Here is a 19,958-nt window from a genome sequence, read left to right as displayed (position 1 = left end):
AGGTACTTTTTAAGGACATTGACCATGATAGCTTTTGTTTGTTATTCTATTTGTAAGTAAAAGTCCTGCAAGATAGAGACAATGATTTTAAAAGTTTCTGGTAATCTTAGAGCTTTGTATTCAGATGTGTGTATATATTTATGTTTTTTAAGGGTGTGGAGAGAAGCACGGGACCGCATTGTGGGTTTCCCAGGCCGTTACCATGCGTGGGACATTCCTCATCAGTCCTGGCTCTACAACTCTAACTACTCCTGTGAGCTGTCCATGGTGCTGACAGGTGCTGCCTTCTTTCACAAGGTAAGAAAAAGCTTGTAAGAATGGCATCAACTTGGTATGACTCCAGCCTCTCAGTGGTAATCTAATGCTGCCCCAAAGTTAACTCTCCTCGTATTTTGTATATGTCCCTTCTATGCTAGAAGTAAGTTATTTCTACTTAGAAAGACAGTTAACAAGATGCTTAGTGTAACTCTGGAATAAAAAGTCAGGATGAAAGGGCTGCCTATATACAATGGCATGTAGGCAATTGGGAAAATTGCCTTATCTGTCTGGGCATTGGCTCTCCCTCTGTTAAAGTGAAGGGTATTGAGCTAAAAGTCCTCTAAAATACCTTCCAGTTTAATATATGCCATCCCAGACTGAACCTGGCACTCTTAAACCACCACTTTCCCAAGCACCATCATGAGCCTCTGTCCATTGTGGCTCTGCAAGTTCTGTTTGAATCCTGAGAGCTTATTATTTCACCATGCCTTACTCCTGATTTTCATTGAACATCCAAAATGCAAACCTCTCTAGTCATTACTCCTCTCATACTATTATCTCTATAAAGAACCAAAACCAAACCCAGTGCTGTCGAGTCAATTCTGACTCATAGCGACCCTATGGGACAGGGTAGAACTGACCCATAGAGTTTCCAAGGAGCGCCTGGTGGATTTGAACTGCTGACCCTTTGGTTAGCAGCTGTAGCACTTCACCACTACGCCACCAGGGTTTCCATTATCTCTATACTGCTCTGCTTTTCACTCCTGACCCATCTTTCCTCTCTACCTGTGCTGTTCGAAATCATAGCCACTAGCTACGTGTGGCTATTGAGCAACTGAAATATGATTGGGTAAAATTGAGATGTTCTCTAAGTATACAGCACACACCAGATTTTGAAAATTTAGTATGAAAGAATGTAAAATAGTAATAATTTTTCATATTGATTGAATGTTGAAATGTTAATATTTGAAATATATTGGGTTAAATAAAACATATTATTAATTTCAGTGTTTCTTTTTACTTTTTTAAAATGTGACTACTAGAAAATTTAAAATGACATATCTGGCTTGCATTATATTCCTATTGTATAGTGTTGCTGTGTAACTCCCTTCCCATGTCTTTCCACTGAACTCTGAAGAATCACTGTTCTGAGATAACCAAATTGCCTATACCATCCACTTCATAGAATATCTCCTTTCTTTTCTGTTAGGACAGTATTTTCCCTTTAGCCTATTTCTGGGGACTCCAAGGCTATTCACTTCCCCAAATTTGTGCTTTGGAGCAGGGAAGGTGTAGAGAACCATTTTCATTGCTTAGCAATGACACTTCTAGATAATTACTTCTCAACGCGTACCTTCTGTATTCTCAAAGACCTGCCTTCTCAAATTCTCTTATTGCTCTTTAAAAGTTAAAATAGATTTCTTCACTTTCAAGTGATAATTAGTAAAACTTACTATTTTTTGTATTTGAAAATCAGCCTCATGTCCTCACAGACATGTTTGTTCCCCACTGCCCCATATACTGCCAACTTTTAAAAAATCTGAAGATTTTGCAAAAAGATCTCAACCTGGAAAGCAAACAAACAAAGTGAAGACAAGGTCATACAGGGGAGTGTTACTGCTGAGCACTAACTGGCTGGGGCTGAGCAGCCACTGCTCCGTTTAGATGAGGCACAGATACTCTATCTGCTCCACCACACCTTATTTTTCTTATATCCATTTCTTAAAAATGTCACTTACTTGCCTTACTTGCTTGGCCCTTGAAAGCAAGTAAGTTGGTGATCCCTATTTTAGGACAGTTAAGTGTCTATCAACAAAAAATTTCTTGCATGTACCTCACAAATATGCATATTTACTTATTATATATGTGTGTCTACAACTGTACTTACAGAAATTTTTAAAAGGTTGAGATAAAGTGGAGAAACCTGGAAGGCATTATGCTGAGTGAAATTAGTTGCAGAAGGACAAATATTGTATAAGACCCCTTTTATAAGAACTTGAGAAATAGTTTAAACTGAGAAGAAAACATTCTTTTGTGGTTACGAGAAGGGGAGGGAGGGAGGGTGGGAGACGGGCATTCACTAATTAGATAGTATATAAGAACTACTTTAGGTGAAGGGAAAGACAGTACACAATACAGGGGAGGTCAGCACAATTGGACTAAACCAAAAGCAAAAAAGTTTCCTGAATAAACTGAATGCTTCGAAGGCCAGTATAGCAGGGGCAGGGGTCTGGGGACCATGGTTTCAGGGGACATCTAAGTCAGTTGGCATAATAAAATCTATTAAGAAAACATTCTGCATCCCACTTTGAAGAGTGGCGTCTGGGGTCTTAAACGCTAGCCAGCAGCCACCTAAGATGCATCAATTCGTCTCAACCCACCTGGATCAAAGGAGAATGAAGGACACCAAGGACACAAAGTAATTATGAGCCTAAGAGACAGAAAGGGCTACATAAACCAGAGACTACATCAGCCTGAGACCAGAAGAGCTAGATGGTGCCTGGCCACAACCAATGACTGCCTTGACAGGGAACACAACAGAGACTCCATGAGGGAGCAGGAGGGCAGTGGGATGCAGACCCCAAATTCTCATAAAAAGACCAGACTTAATGGTCTGACTGAGACTAGAAAGACCCTGGTGGTCATGGCCCCCAGACCTGCTGTTGGCCCAGGACAGGAACCATTCCCGAAGCCAACTCTTCAGACATGGATTAGACTGGACAATGGGTTGGAGAGGGATGTGGGTGAGGAGTGAGCTTTCTTCGATCAGGTGGACACTTGAGACTATGTTGGCATCTCCTGCCTGGAGGGGAGATGAGAGGGTGGAGGGGGTTAGAAGCTGGTGAAATGGACACGAAAAGAGAGAGTGGAGGGAGAGAGCAGGCTGTCTCATTAAAAAATGTCTCATTAGGGGGAGAGTAATTGGGAGTATGTAGCAAGGTGTATATGGGTTTTTGTGTGAGAGACTGACTTGATTTGTAAACTTTCACTTAAAGCACAATAAAACTTATAAAAAAAAAGGTTGAGATAAAGATGAAATAAAGTTTCAAAGTAATATTTTCACTAAATTTGTAAATTTTAGTGAAAGTAGTATGATTGAATATGCTTCATTGTTTTTGAAAATCTTGATTTAACACTGTATAATTTGGCAAGTGAAAGGTCAGTTTTTATTTATTGTGCTTTAGGTGGAAGTTTACAGCTCAAGTTAATTTCTCATACAAAAACTTCTTATACACATTGTTTTGTGACATTAGTTGCAACCCCAGAGTGTGACAGTATACTCCCCCTTTCCACTCCGGGTACCCTTTGTCCATTCAAATAGTTGCAGCCCCTTCCTGCCTTCTCATCCTGCCTCCAGACAGGAGCAGCCCATTTTGTCTCCTGTATCTGACTGAACTAAGAAGCACACTCTTCACATGTATTATTTTTTGTTTTATAGTCCTGTCTAATCTTTTTCTGAAGAGTGGGCTTTGGGGATGGTTTCAGTTCTGGGTTAACAGAGTGTCCAGGGGCCATAGTTTCAGGCTTTCCTTTAGTCTCTGTCAGACAATTAAGTCTGGTCTTTTTATGTGCATTTGAGTTATGTTCCATACTTTTTTCCCGCTCCATCCGGGTCTCCCTGTTGTGTTCCCTGTCAGGGTGGTCATTGGTGGTAGCCGGGCACCATCTAGTTCTTCTGATCATCTCAGGCTGGTGGAGTGTCTGTTTATGTGGTCCTTTAGTCTCTTGGGCTAATATTTTCCTTGTATCTTTGGTTTTCTTCATTCTTCTTTGCTCAAAAAGGTCTGTTTTTAAATTAAACTTATTTTTGACACTTGGTTTTAATCATTGCTCCTGGAAAAAATACCTTATTGCTGTTCTTTGTTTTGAAATATGGGTTGTGTTTACTTCAGAGTAAATGCTCATTAAGATACTAATGACAGCTTCTTGCCATTTAAGAAAGAGTCAGCAAATTTGCATTTTTTTTAGCTTTTTGTAAAAGAAAAATGTATAATTCATCTTTTAGGATCACTGACTCTTAAGTATTTTGCTACAAGGTAACTAGCAAACCTCTGCGTGATTTCGTGATCATTATTTCACCACATAGAGTCTACTGTCGAAGGTAATAGAAAATATAAATCAGTTTAACTGAGCACCCCGCCTATTTGCTCATTATTAGCATATGTGAACACATTACAATTAACAGGTGCTGTTTTGTAGTATTTGCCAGTTCTTGTGTTGTTACTATTCTTACCATGGCTGATTTCAAGTTACGAACATAAGTCACTGAACATGGAGTTGGGAAAAGATGCACAGTAGAACACCTTTACATAGCATTTCCACCATACAGATACAATACACATAAATAACCTCAAGAACAGAATAGCAAAATTTAATAAATTATTTTTAATTAGTACGTTTAACAAACAACTTGTAAAATTCCTGAAAATTTAGTGATTGGCATTCATTAACAGGTATGAGCCGGCTCTAGCACATCACTTGTGGGGCCTTGTGAGACATTTTAAGGACTTTGACTTTTATTTTGAATGAAGTAGGAATCCATCAGAAGGTTTGGAGTAAAGGAGTGGCATACTCAGTTGGACTTGTGTTTTTAACATGATCACCCTGCTGTGCTGAGAATAGGCTGTAGGGAAGAATGTGTAGCAGCAGGGAAACCATATTTGGAGATTATGCTAATAACCCAGATGATGGTGGCTTGGAGCAGGGGGTAGCCAGTGGAGATGGTAAAAGTAAGCAGATTCTAAAATCTTTAAGTGAGCTGCTGAGGGGAGTGGGTATTTCATGGTACCATGGAAGATAACCATACCTTTCACCTTAACTACCCTTTATTTTGATTGTCAGAGATAGAATATTGCTCAGCTGAACCAGTGTTTGACCTGATTTGACAGATATTTATATTGATTGCAAAATGACTGAGGCAGGAAGAAGCCTAAAATGAAGTTCTCTGAGGCGCTGATAATGGCAATTTGAATGGGATAATTCTTCATTGTAAAGGACCTGTGATGCAGGATGTTTAGTTAGCATCCCTAGCTCTGTCCAGCTCCCTAAATGCTATTTTCCTAATTATTATCACACCCAAAACACTCCCCACATTTCCAAACAGCTCCTAAACCCATGCATATTTTTGTTGAAAACCAAAGAGTCATGGCCTGTGATAGATTATGTGACTACTCTTTCTTCCTCTGACAGTATTATGCCTACCTGTATTCTTACGTGATGCCCCAGGCCATCCGAGATATGGTGGATGAATACATCAACTGTGAAGACATTGCCATGAACTTCCTTGTCTCCCACATCACTCGGAAACCCCCTATTAAGGTGAGGGTCCCGTTAGTTATAGGACTGTCGATGCATGCGTACTTAATACACTGATTTTGCAGAAGCGCAGTACTGGACTGCACCATACCTCAGAGTCCTCATCTGTAAAATGGGGCAGTGATACCACCTACCTCAGAGGATTGTTATTAGTGTTCAGTGATTTGTTAATACAGGTCTCTTCTCCCCCAAAGTGTCAGTGGATAGATGTCAGAGGGTTTGTAACTTGGATGGGGAAAATGTTACATCTTTATTTTCACTAATCTCTAACTGGAATTCAGCATTTCCTTTTTTTTTCAATTATGAATGAGGCTACACTTAATAAGTGTCCATAAGTAAGTACTGTATGAGGTATCTGCTCAAAAACAGAATTACCCTGAGACTTCTAGTAATTTGGGTTTAGTTTTTGAGTTGCTGAATAGGTTCGGGTCAGAATATACCAGTTCCACAGTGCACAGAAAGACCAGTTCCATCAACATTTCTGTCATCAATGCAGGTTCAGGCAACAAGTTAAAACACCCTGGTAAGGGTTAGGATAGCATCAGCCCTTACAGAAGGTGACATTAGGCCTGGTGAGGGCCTTGTAACAATTATTGCTAGAGAACTTGTTTGTCAACTCAAATAACAATATTTGTGAATGTGCTCTGTCAATGTGCATGTCATGAATTTATACCTTTTGTCCTTAGAAAGGTCAGCGAACTAATTGAGGTCTTATTTTCATTATTGTTAAAAAGGCATATTATTTAATTTTATAAAACAGTAAGTTTACCTTCATAAAAAAAATACTACTAATACCATGAGTACATAATAATTGGATGCATGTTTTATTCTTCTTATATTTTTGAAGTTAAGTTCTAGACTAAGTAACTACCAGCATGTACTGGTAACTATAATCAGATTATATGTGTATCTTTAGTGGTCAGCAGAGTGGCTGATAATCGGAGGACACTGGTTCTATGCAACAAAGAAAAAGAAAAAAACATTTAGGGGCCTTATGCATCCACTTACATCTAATCAGACCTTTTCCCAGGTTTATAACTTAACTCCTGATTACCCCATAGTTTCTTCTATTGCTGAGACTTCTGCTAAAACCTCAGAAAAGAAGAATAATTAGCAAAATAATGCATGAAATTGTGTTGTTTTACCTTGAATGATAATAATAGCCATTTATATAGAAATAGTATGTTCTTCTAGTACAGTGGTAGATCTGATATTAGAAAATAAAAAGCACACTTCTTTGTAAACTGTATGGGAGGCAAAGGTTTAATTAGTTGGAAAGAAATTAATGATGGTGCAATTTTCTATTCTTAGGTAGCCAGGTACTGAACTTCAGCTAAGATGCATGCTTCTAATTATGCCTCCATAGTAGAACAGAAAACATTACTCCATGAAGTTTTAAAGTATCTGTGTGATTACATACCTAATAATAGCATCAGTCACCTGAAGCGCTCACAGACATGATGAATTTTTCATCATCATTAAAATGTGTTTTTCTTCTGTATTATTAGACCAGTCTTTTATTAGCAAAACCATCTCTTCAGTATAGAGAATGAGATAGAACTAATTTGAGCATGGTATACATTATTCTTACCAAGTGAAAACGTCAAAAATAAATATTCTCTGTGAATCTTCTCCATCTTAATGGAATAGAAGAAGAATTCAAGATTGGGATAACTTTAAAATTAAAGGCTCAATAAATTAAGAATGTCTTCAAATTCTGAGTTAATTAGTACAGATTCTGAGTCTAATTATTTTCTTCATAGAAAAGATATTTTCTTCATCTCTATTTGTTTACCTAACATCAAATTTTATCTTTTAAAATAGGGTGTGTGTGTGTGTGTATATATATATACATATATATATATTGCTTTAAATATCTCAAAATTTCACTGTCAAACTCTTCCTTAATAGTTAGAAAGTTTTGACTGCTTTACGTGATTATCAGCGTTCTTTCAATAGTGTCAATATCTTAACAGTACTGACTAAATAAAGAATAGGCAGTTAATATTATATTATTGATTTGAATAATGACAGCAATCTTTGGGGGAAGAGAAAGACCTAGAATTAAAATGGGCTTCATTCAGGATAAAGGATTAAAAAGTCCACATAGAAAGCATTGAGAAGATAGATGGCTTAAGTGAAAAAGAAGTAGAGGGGAAACAAGTAAACATCTTAATTCTCTGTTGTAATACAGGCTTTCAACATCTATTAAGGATTTTCCTTACGGTTACTAAGCAAAAAACTAATATTTCTGTTAGATTGAGTTACCCAGCATGTTTCCATGTAAAATAAAATCCATGGTATCACTAAGTAAAAGTTTAAACTTCTATTTATGTTTGTTATGTCATTCTTTTTAATTCCTTTTTTGTATGTTTTATAATATAAACATAGTACTTTGTATATATATATTTATACTTTGTGAATATACTGGGGATGCGGTCTCAAAATTTTTTATTGATGGGTTATGTGATAAAAACATTTGGAAACTACTGCTTTGGTAAAAATAACACCGTGAAATAACTTTTTGTGCCAACTGGATTCAACTTCAAGTTAAAAGTCTTTTCCCCTGAGGTTGGATGCTGTCATCTGGGATAAGGAGGAAGATTTTTAGGTAGAGGGAGAATGAAGTCAAATAGTGGACATAGAGGTTGTTTGATAATATTCTCATCTAAATTCTAGTGGTAACAGTGATAACTCCTTGTTGACTGTAAACTTGAAGGGTTCCATTAGAACTGCCAGTGAGTTAGAGGGAGAAGTAAGGAACTGGTGGGTCCTTGAGAAAAATGACCTGTAGAAGTCATGGCCTCCCTAGAGTTTTGGTGCTGAGTTGAGCTGCTTCTTGGAGCACCAACCTGTGTTCACCCCTGAATTCAAACTGTGGAGACCTAGGCCTTGATGGCTAATGTTGGCTGTATGTGGTGATTATTCTTTAGCCAAAATTGTGGGATGGAGAATTAAATTAAAATTATTTTCCTTTAAATAATTTAAAAGTTATTTGGGAAAACACAGACATATTCAGAAAGGAATAAAAATTACTCAGATCTTTTGGCGTATTTCTTTCAGTTCTATGGTTCCTGGCTTTTTTAATTTTAATTTTAAAATTATACTTTTTAAAAACTTGACAGTAAATTTTTTAGTTTTGGCAATATAGCGGCCTAGATAACCTAAAACCCCTGTTAATATAAATACCTAAAAATACTAAATAACATGTAGCAAACATTGTTTTCATTGTATAGTTGGGCCCATTAAAATGAGTAAGAGCATTCTCAGGAAGGGAGAACTAAAAATCAAAATGGTAAGCAAAGGAGCTGTTCTGGGTGGGATGTTGCCAACTTAATCATTTAGAGGCTTCGGTTTACCACTCGTGAAAAGAATGAAGGACCTTTGGGCCTTTTAAAGGCAGGGAATTGGAACTGAGATCTCTGACCCATTGCCCCAGGAGGATGACAGGCAACTCGTTTATTTTAACCTGGGCTCTGGCAGGTAGGGGGGAAAAAGTATAGATTGAGAATTTTTAAATGTGAGTCTGGGCCTCCAGGGGTTTGAGGACTCATGACTGTATGAAACTTAGACCTAGCCAATTTGGCAGAATAAGACCTAAAGCTGTTACAAAGAGACATTCCTTTACCTCAGGTCATATAGGATACTTACAGATAAAGCCTCATAGAAAATGAGTTTGGAATCAAAATTAACATCAAATGAGAAAACAGTCAACCATGGGCCAAGAGTTCACAGACATGACAAATAGTGAAGTTAGTTCTCTAAGAATTCCAGATAATAAAACCACTGGATAGACTACAACCAAAAAAAATCCAAACCTGTTGCTGTCAAGTCAATTCCGATTCATAGTGACCCTATAGGACAGAGTAGAACTGCCCTATGGCGTTTCTGAGGAGCGCCTGGTAGGTTTAAGATGTGCAGCCACCACCCATCTGTCAGTGAGGGCTTGCATGTTGCTATGATGCTGAACAGATTTCAGTGGCGCTTCCAGACTAAGGTGGATGAGGAAGAAAGGTTTGGCAGTCTACTTCTGAAAATCAGTCAGTAAAAGTATTATGGATCACAAGGTCCAATCTGCAACTGAACATGGGGGTGGGGCAGGAATAGGCAGAGTTTCATTTGGTTGTATATAAGGTTGCTATGAGTCGGGGGTCAACTCGAAGACAACAACAAAAACCAAATGACTAAAGATATAAACAAATCACTGTGAAAAAGATAAGCACATTTGAAAAACCTAAATAGAACTACTAGGAATGAAAATTATAGTGATTAAAACTAAAATTTCAGTGAATGAGATAAAAAAAATAAGACATAGCTGAAGAAGAAATTAATGATAAATGTGAAGATCAATGTGAAGAAATTTCTGAGCAGGTATCACAAAGATGTAAAGAGATAAAAATAAGAAAGAGGTTAAAAGATATGGAAGATACAGGAGAAAGTCCAACACAAAACCACTAAGAGTACAAGAAGGGACAAATAGACAAAATGGGGGAGAGGGTACTTTATATTTGAAAAACGTAATGTGAAAATTTTCCAGACTTGGTATCTTTCTGAGCTTTGTGGTCCTTTGTGAGAAGACACTTAACAGAAGATGCTGTTTCTTTAATGATTATAGAATTATTTGGGTTCCTTGTTTCTTCATTTTCTTATTTTTTTCCCCAGACTTGTAAATTGTGACATATAATGCACATATACATAAAAGTTAAACATGCAACTTAATTATTACACAACAACCCTTTACCATGGGTGGCCAGGACCCCAGAAGCTCCCTGCATGCCCCTTCCCAGTCATAGCCCCTTCCTACCCCCAGTGTTAATTACTATCATGGCTTTTATGGTAATCACTTCACTGTTTTTCTTTATACTTTTATCACTTAAGTATGCATTCCTAAACACTATAACTTAGTTTTGTTGTTTTAAATGTTTTTCCTTGTACTGTTTAAATAAACTTTAATTTTTGAATAGTTTTCGAATTACAGAAAGTTATGAAGCTAATACGGGATTCCTATGCAACCATCTCCAGTTTCCTGTTAACGTCTTAGCTTGGTACATTTGTCATAATCAGTGTATCAATATTGGTACATTATTATTACCAGTATTATTTCTGATTGTTATTGGCCTTTGTAGAGTCTCAACTCACATGGCTCATTCCATTTTCGTAACCTTTGATTGTGAGATCATATTATTTGGGACTTTATTTATGGAAATTCTTTGAGGCCTGGATTTAAGGATTTTTATTTGCTTCTTCCACGTGCCTGGGATCACTACCTACTTGAGACCTAAAGCTAAATTAGCATCTTGGGGCTTTTCAGGATTCCTAAGGCACTGGGTTGTTTTTTTTAAGTAACATAAACCTTGGTGGCATAGTGGTTAAGAGCTATGGCTGCTAACCAAAAGGCCTGCAGTTCGAATCCACTAGGTGCTCCTTGGAAACCCTGTGGGGCAGTTCTGCTCTGTGCTATAGGGTCGCTCTGAGTTAGAATCAACTCGACAGCAAGGGGTTGGGTTTTTTTTTTTTGTTTTTGTTAAGTAACATAAATTCTCAAACACATGTGAGGTCTAGCTTGTGGTTGTAAATTCTCCACTTAGAGCTAAGTCAGAGATGGAAATGTTTCTTTAGCAGCTCTCTTTTGTGGGGCTTTCTTTAACCCATGCAGCTTTTCACTGGATTCCAGGGTTTCAGAAAGCCCCCAATCTGACTTCCCACATGTCTACACCCCATTAGAAAGTAGAACTCCTGGCTGTCTCATTGGATTCCGGCTTTTTTATTATTTTGGCTTCCAAGGATTTCGTTCACTTTATTGCAAGCTCAGCCATATATTTAAAGAGATTATTTGTAGGTTTTATCCTACATTTTCAGGTGTTCTGTACTGAGAGGGTTTTTATGAGATTTGGTTTGCCACTTTGCGTGTAATGGAGGGATTATATTATTATTAATTCTTTTCCAATTGCTTGAAATAGCCTTAGAATAATAATAATAAACCACATTATAACATGACCACTTTCCCATGTCTAAATATAATTTTCTTGAACAGTCTTTTAAACAGATGTGTAGTATTTTATAATTATTTAACTAGTCCCCTTTTGATGGGTACTTTCCGATATTTTGCTAGTAAAAACATTGTGGAAATAAGCAACTTTGTGCCTACATCTTGGTGTGCAACCAAGATAGATACTAGAGTAGAATTACTGAGACAAATAGTAACATTTTAAGGCTTTTGATATCTGTTAAGTATGGGCCACTTTGAAAGAATAACCTTGACGATGTTTTAGATACGTGTATGGTAGGAAGAGAGCCCTGGGCTGGTGATCTGGCTTTGCTCCGACTCACTTTGTGAGTCCATGGAGCCACTGGGGTTCAGCGTCCCCTCTGTGGAAATGGAAGCATTGACGTGATTAAGCTGTAAGGTTGCTGCCATGTTTGCACCAGTGATTCTTACTCTGTAGTCTTTCTTCTCTGTGTCCAGGTGACCTCACGGTGGACTTTCCGGTGCCCAGGATGCCCTCAGGCCCTGTCACATGATGACTCCCACTTTCATGAGCGGCACAAATGTATCAACTTCTTTGTCAAGGTGTATGGCTATATGCCCCTACTGTACACTCAATTCAGGGTGGACTCTGTACTCTTCAAGACTCGCCTGCCCCACGACAAGACCAAGTGCTTCAAGTTCATCTAGGGGCATTGCAAGTTCTGGGGAGAGGATGGGCAGTAAGGAAGATGACTCCTAAGGTTCTTAGGCATTGAAGGCCCTTGGGGACATCCACTGTGTAGGTGGCTCAGACCTACTGCTGGGAGAGGTGGCAGGAAGAGTGGAAAATAGCTGCCATTATCTTGAAGTTGGCCACACTGGGCCTAGGCAGATTCTGAACTGCTCCCACTTGTATCCTGGTCAGAAGACACTGGGGTTCCCTCCACAGGGCACTGACTGATAGCTTACACTGAGGACCACGGGGACTCTGGATAGTCACTCACTTAGTTCATAAGCCCAGGACAGCTGGTTTGTGGTTTTTAAATTCAATAATGACTATTATTATTTAAAAAGGAAAAAGTTTCAGATTTGCCATCAAGGCTTATTTATATATGTGTGTGTGTATATATGTGTATATATACACACATACATGTCTATATATATGTATGCACATACACACTCACATACACATACATATAAATATATTTTTTAGAGGGGATGGAGTTTGAAATTTTTGATTAGCTCACTAATGAGGGACCCATCAGGCTCCTTATGTTGTGTATTTCAGCAGAGATGGATCCTAGCCTTGGGTGACCTGGCTTATCCTTAAAGATCATCTCTTGTCCTCCCCAGGGGTATCTGTATGCAGAAACTTGAAAGAGCTGGACTTGGCCCTTTTATGGCGCCTTGGATGAGATAAGATCTGTTATGTTCCCCTTTCTGTTGCTAATCAGCAGTTTGTGACTCAGATTCTCTCATCTGGATCCTTGGGGAGGACCATACCTTTGTGAGCAACTGAGCTGCCTTTTGCTGGATTCAGTAGTTTTTGAGGATTCATCATTAGGCACTGCTTGTCCTGTACTTATCCCTGCATTCCCATTCTCTCCCTTGTGTGGAAAAGAGGAGGCAAAGAGTGAGGAAGGAATAAATCCTGAAGACAGCATTCTCAAATGAGTTTCTTTTGTTCGGGCCCTCCCATTTAAAAACAGGTTGCGATTTAGCTTCAGGCTTTCCTGAAGTGTTATTTCTTGAATAAGAGGACAGAAGAACTGTGGTCTGAAGTGGTCTGCAGGTTGACCTACTCTCTCTGGTGTAGGACAAGCAGGCATCCTTTGAGGATCCCCACTTGGCTGGCCGGGAAGTTTTACACCAAGGAACCTGCCTTAGGATTAATACCTTCCTCTCCACCTTTGTCTGGACCTACAATCCTTCGTTACCTGTAGTTTTTAGACTCCTAATGCCAGGTTGGAGTCCTGGTGGTGCACTGGTTAAGAGCTCGGTTGCTAACCAAAAGGTCGGCAGTTCAAAATCACCAGCCACTCCTTGGGAACCCTATAGGGCAGTTCTGCTCTGTCCTGTAGGGTCGCTATGAGCAGGAATTGACTTGACGGCAATGGGTTTGGAATGCCAGTTTGGCCGCAGGACCTGGTTTGGTATGTGCTGGAAAAATGTGAGATGATATGATTTGCTAGGTAAGCTCAAATCCAGTTTTCTAATTCAACAGGCATTTATACCTCACATTACTGTGTTCCACTTCTGGTTTAAATTTCTATTATTTGGGCTGAAACTGAAATAAGCTAATTTTTTTGTGGTGGTGGTAAAGGAGTCAGGAAGGGAATTATGGCATTTTTCAAGGGTTTAGCACATGATTTCTACCATTTTTCCAAAGCCCAGTTTCTTTAAATGAAGTTGAATAGAAAGTTCTAGCAGCTGAACAAAAAGCTGAGGTCTGTCCTGGTCAAGCACATGCCTTAACAGCCAGTTCTGTGTTCCCTAGACCTTGACACCCTGTGCTTTTGTGTCTCGGGAGTACAATCTCCTCTAACTTGCCTGAATCAAATGCGTTTTCTTGAAGTACCATTTTGAAGCCTGGCTTTTTGCTGTTGTCACTACCCAGTGGTAGCTTTGGCTTGGCTCACAGGAACTCTCCTTATCGGCAGACAGGAGCAAGGCTGCTCCTAGGACGTGTGTCTCTCCAAAGGTTTCCATTGGCATCTTCTTGTAGCCCTCCTGCCTGAGGCAACTACCTACGAAATTTGGTTACATCTCAGTAACCTAGCAAAAAGGTCCAGATGTCCTGTATCCTGACTTTCTAATTACCCTTTCCTTGACTTCTGACTTTGTTCTTTTTAGCAGTCTTCTTCCCTCAAGGGAGCGGTGTTTTGAGCTATATATGTGGCTGCTATTTTATCTTATTTTAATGTCAGGAACTCATAAATTGACTTTTCATTGGGACCTGGTGAGAAAGGATTGGTCTGTATGTTACGACCCTTAAGTAGAACCCAACTGTTGGGTCCTTGAATGTTATTGGTAGATCCATGAAAAGCTGAATGGTCTGAGGCTACTAATGACATGAAAGTGTGCTGCAGGGAGGGTTGTGATATAAGGATAGCACTGTTCGGCCTGAAAGGAACACTAAGTTGAAAGACAGCAAAGAGCAGGCTCTAGGGACACTGGCCCACATTCTTCAAGGACAGCCTACAGTAGTGAGAGGCTGAGCAGACAGACATTGCGTGCTGATTGGTTAGGTGCCCCTGAAGAATGACTGCCACTTTTTGCCAGGTGGATTAGGGTGAGTCCCAGTACCAAGTTTAGAATGCCTTTGATGCTGATCACCATGGGCAACCCAGATGTCACCTGCATCTAACTGACACACCTGGAACATGAAAACAGCTCTGCCAACCCACATGGATTTCCTTGGCTGCACATGGGGTAAAAGACTCCTTGTTACCCAGTCTTTGCTCCCAGGGTCCAGACACATCCTTGTTCTCCAGTTAGCCAGTTTGCTTTTCACTGTGAAAGATCATCCACCTAAGTGATAGCTTCCTCAAGGTTATCATCATGCCATTCTGAGCTTTTAGGCCCCTGGCAGTGGTTTTACATCAGATCTGGACTGCACCTCAAGCCATGGCCTGCTTACTGAGCTGATGAGGTCCTGCCTGGAGGCAGGAGCAGCCTGTCCAGCAGCTGCCTGGGTGTGCACTTAGGGAGCTCCTGGTTTGAAAGGCTACTGGTTTGAAGGGGGGAGCTCTTGGGTATCCATACCATATCCATCCAGCCCACCCCTTTTCCAATCACAAGCACAATGGTCTTATGTTGGATTTTTGTAAAAAAAAAAAAAATAAATAGAGACTTTAACTCAAGCAGCTTGGAGGTCTTTTGTGATTTTCTTCAGCAGGGACAGAAGAGACCTGAGAGAAGGTGACCGCCTGGTCCCAGGCAGCCACCAGTTCATGGCCAGTCTGGGACCGCTTCCAGCATAAGACTGTTGGCTGTGTGATTTTGTCCAGGCAGCAGCCTGTGTACCTGAACCTGGGGTGATGCTATGAACTGAACACAGATGAACTGGACACAGGCAGCCTTACCTGCATCCAGGTCTGAAATTAGTCGTTTTGGCTAGATCTGAGAGGATCTTAGGTGTCGTTTAAGTGATTTAAATGGGATGTGTGATGGCATGTGACACAGCATGCAAATTTTATTTTTTAATGGTAGCTTTAAAAATGTGTGTGGTGTGGTGGGGAGCTAGAGTGCATGCAGAGAAGAGGGCTGGCTTAGGATGCCCTGGTGTGGCCTGTATTCACATTAAGGCAGCTCACTAAAAGCACCTGCATCTAGCTAATGCTTCATAACTGTCAGAGCCCCATCTTTTTGGTGTCCTAGGTCTTAGAACCTCTGCTTAGAGCATCACAGCCATCCTCATGGAGAGCACTGCATCACGCGGTTTTGAGGAGCTAGATGGAGATGAGTTGCGGGTTGCTCTTCTGGGCTCTGCAGTTGGGAATTGAGTTTTTGCTGACAATCCTAAGAATGAAAAGGATCTCAACAGTCAGCGTCGCTCCTCAGCTGGGCCAGGTGATTGAGCAGACTGCTGCTTTGGTCAGTGTTTTCCTCAGTTAGGGTGGGTGATGGATCAGACGGGTGATCTGGAAGGTTTGCAGTAGGTGATGGGGAGAGGATATCCTTAGGGTGGGAATTCCTATTTGGTCTGGAGTTTTTGTTGACAGCAACCTATTCATGCAGCTATCTGTCTGCTTGTTACAACTTGCCCTGGAACTGGAACAAGTTATATGAGGCTGTAGTCCTTAAGTGTCTTAATATGACTAAAGATATTTTTTAGTTCTGGTTTGGACTTAACAAGGTAAGCCAAAGTGGGAAATGTTAGCTCTAGATACTGTTGTGACTCAAGTTGAAGGTTCTACAATGTTTACAAAAATACAGTTAAGAAGGATATCATGGTTAAGAGTATACGCTCTGGAGTTAGATTGTGTGGATTCAAATTCTGGGTTCTCCATTAAACTGTGGTTAGAAGCAAGTTACCTACAGTATTTTAAGCTATCATCTCATCTATAAAAGAGCAGAAATCATGCCTCCTTAAAGATCTGTTGAAAGTTAATATCTGTCTTTTACCATACCATACACTGTAATGGCTTATTGCTCTGCCTCCCACACCAGATTATAACCTCCTTAAGAACAGAGCACATAATAGATGCTCAACAGTTTTTTTTTTTTTTTAAGGAATGAATGATTTGACAGAAATACTAATGGGGCTGCATAGAAATTATAGTTGCTGCAAGCTGATGTAGTCAGTACTGTAGTTCTTTTGAAATATTTTATTAATGTGGTATTACCAGGTAGTTTAAAGAAGCCTGGTACAAAATGGCTGAGAAGTCTTATATTCACTATTCTTTGTATTATTTAAATCTTCATTAGCAAAGAGGGATAAGAGTGCCAAAAAGAATGAAAGACTGGATTTCAGGAGGGATCATTAAAGTAGGGTGGGAAGCCCTGCCTGGGGCCCGGTTTGGTTTGCTATTTAATTTTACCTGTTTCTTTACCTGTTTTAATTGTTTTACCTTTCTCCATTTTTCTTTATATGTGTGAAAGGGTGCAAATCTGGTCATAGTGTAGGCTTATGTTAGGATTTTAACTACTTAAATTCTATTTATTTAAAACTACTGCCCCCAACATTTTATTACAAAGATCTTCAAACTTACAGCAAAGTGGAAAGAATTTCTATAGTGTAAGCCTACATACCTACCATCTAGATTTCACCATTAACATTTTATTGGACTTGCTTTATAGCTATCCATCTATCCATCCCTGTTGTTATCCTTTTACCCATTCTAGTTTTGGTGCATTTCAAAGTAAATTACTGACATCAGTGTACTTCTTTCTAAACACATGCACACACCTATCAATAACTAGGGTCAATATGTGTTTCCATATTTTTAATGTATTACTCAAATCCCTGTCACAATATAAAACATCACCATCAACCCAGAAGGTTCCCTCATGCTTCTTCCTATTCAGTCCCCACATCCACCCGCTAGAGATAACCAGTGTCTTGGTTTTTTCATCTTGAATTAATTCTTCCTGTTCTAGAATTTCATATAAAAGGTATCATACAATTTTTACTTTGTGTAAGGCTTTTACAACTCAGTGTAATGTTTTGGAGATTCATCCAGTGTTGTTGCATGCATTAATAATTTGTTCCTTTTTATTGCTGAGAAGTATTTTCTTGTATGAATATAACAGAGTTTGTCCATTCCAGTGATAGACACCTGGGCTGTTTCCAGTTTTTGGCTATTATGAATAAAAGCTGCTATGAATATTTACATAGAAGTCTTTTTGTGGACGTATGTTTTTATTTCTCTTGGATAAATACCTAGGAGTGGAATTGTTGGGTGACAAAACAGGAAAAAAAAAAAAAAAACAACCATTGCTGTTGAGTTGATTCTGACTCATAGCGACCCTATAGGACAGAGCAGATCTGCCCCGTAGGGGTTCCAAGGAGTGCCTGGTAGATTCAAAATGCCAACCTTTTGGTTAGCAACTGAACTCTTAACCACTATGCCACCAAGATTTCCTTGTTGGGTGACAGGAGAGCTATATACGCGCACACACACACATAAATATATTTCTTATAAGAAACTACCAGATCTTTTTTCCAAAGTGACTGTACTGTTTGTACCATCAACAATGTTGAAGAGTTCCAGTTGTTCCATAGCCAACATATGGTGCTGTCAGTCTTTTTAATTTTAGCCATTCTAGTGGGGGGTGTAATGAAATCTCATTGTGGTTTTTATTTCCATTTCCCTGATGACTGATGATGTTAAGCACTTTTTCATGTGCTTATGCCATTTAGTATATTTCCTTTGTGAAATGTCTGTACAAATTTTTTTCATTAAAAATTTGAGTTGTCTTTTTATTGAGTTATTGCAGTTCTTTATCTTCGTTATTAGTCCTTTGTTAGAATATACGTTTTGTGAATATTTTTCCTCAATTAGTGGCCATCCTATCCATTTTCTTTATGAAATCTTCTGATGAGAAGTTTTTAATTATGATGAGATTTAGTTTTATAACTTTTTTTCTTTTTAGTTATTGCTTTCTGTAACCTAAGAAACCAGTACCTATCCCAAGCCATGAAGATATTCTCTTATATCTTTCACTAAAAGCTTTATGGTGTTAGCTTTTATATTTAGGTCTGCAACCCATCTACAATTAATATTTGTGTCTTGTGTGTGGCAGGAGTTAAGGTTTTTTTTTTTTTTCTATATGAATAGTCATTTCAGGACCATTTGTTAAAAAGACTTTATAAGTGTGGGTCTATTTCTGAACTCTCTTTTCTGTTATGCTGATTTGTCAGTCCTTGGGACTACCCTGTCTTCATGTAGTTTTATGGTTAGTCTTGAAATAGTGTTTAAGTTCTACAACTCTGTTCATCTTTCTTAAGATTGCTTTGGACATTACAGTTGCTCCACAAAAAAAAAAAACCCCACTGCCGCCGAGTCGATTATAGTTGCTAAGTATTTCTATATGAATTCTAGAATCAGTTTGTCAGTTTTTTAAAAAAAATGCTGAGATTTTGACTGGGATTGTATTGAATTTGTAGATCACTGGGTAGAACTGAAATTTCAACAATACAGGCATACTTTGGAGATACTGTGGTTTCGGTTGCAGACTGCTGCAATAAAGCAAATGCTATAATAAAGTGAGTCACATGAACTTTTTGATTTCCCAGTGCATATTAAAGTTATGTTTACACTATACTGTAGTCTATTAAGTGTGCAGTAGCATTATGTCTAAAAAAATGTACATACCTTAATTAAATATTGCTAAAGAATGCTAACCATCATCTGAGCCTTCAGAGAGTCATGAATTTTTTGCTGGTGGAGGGTCTTGCCTTAATGTTGATGGCTGCTGACTGATACCAGGGTGGTGGTTGCTGAAGGTTAGGGTGGCTGTGGCAATTTCTTAAAATAAGACAACAATGAAGTCTGCTGCATAGATCAACTCTTTGTTTCATGAAAGATTTCCCTATAGCATGTGATGCTGGTTGATAGAATTTTACCCATAGTAGAACTGCTTTTAAAATTGGAGTCAATCCTCTCAAACCCTGCTGCTGCTCTGTCAACTTAAGTTTATGTAATAGTCTAAATCCTTTGTTGTCATTTCAACAATGTTCACAGTGTCTTCAGCAGCATTAGATTCCATCTCAAGAAACCACTTTCTTTGCTCTTCCATAAGAAACAGCTCCTCATCTGTTAAAGTTTTATTGTTGGAGCAATTCAGTCACATCTTCAGGCTCCACTTCTAATTCTAGTTCTCTCACTCTTTGCACCATTATCTGCAGTTGCTTCCTCCACTGAAGTCTTAAATCCCTCAAAGTCATCCATGAGGGTTGGAATCAACTTCT

General features: G+C 39.0%; 1 protein-coding gene across 3 annotated transcripts in view; it reads left to right on the top strand.

Moving 5' to 3' along the window:
- The window catches only part of EXTL3 (exostosin like glycosyltransferase 3), an 85,124-nt gene extending 66,685 nt beyond the window's left edge, over positions 1–18,439 (top strand). For 2 of the 3 annotated variants that reach the window (XM_049865681.1, XM_049865680.1), the window contains exons 5-7: positions 153–297; positions 5,449–5,577; positions 12,041–18,439. In XM_049865681.1, coding sequence (XP_049721638.1) covers positions 153–297; positions 5,449–5,577; positions 12,041–12,250 — 484 coding nt within the window. In that variant the 3' untranslated portion in view covers positions 12,251–18,439. Of the gene's footprint in view, positions 1–152; positions 298–5,448; positions 5,578–12,040 lie in introns of those variants that run through there. The other variant, XR_007514865.1, reaches the window with a different exon arrangement.
- Positions 18,440–19,958: the final 1,519 nt, after the last annotated feature.

Source organism: Elephas maximus, chromosome 22, assembly GCF_024166365.1.
Source record: "Elephas maximus indicus isolate mEleMax1 chromosome 22, mEleMax1 primary haplotype, whole genome shotgun sequence".
NCBI lineage: Eukaryota > Metazoa > Chordata > Mammalia > Proboscidea > Elephantidae > Elephas > Elephas maximus.
Note: the sequence above shows the minus strand (reverse complement) of the source record. Positions and strands in the feature narration are given on the sequence as shown.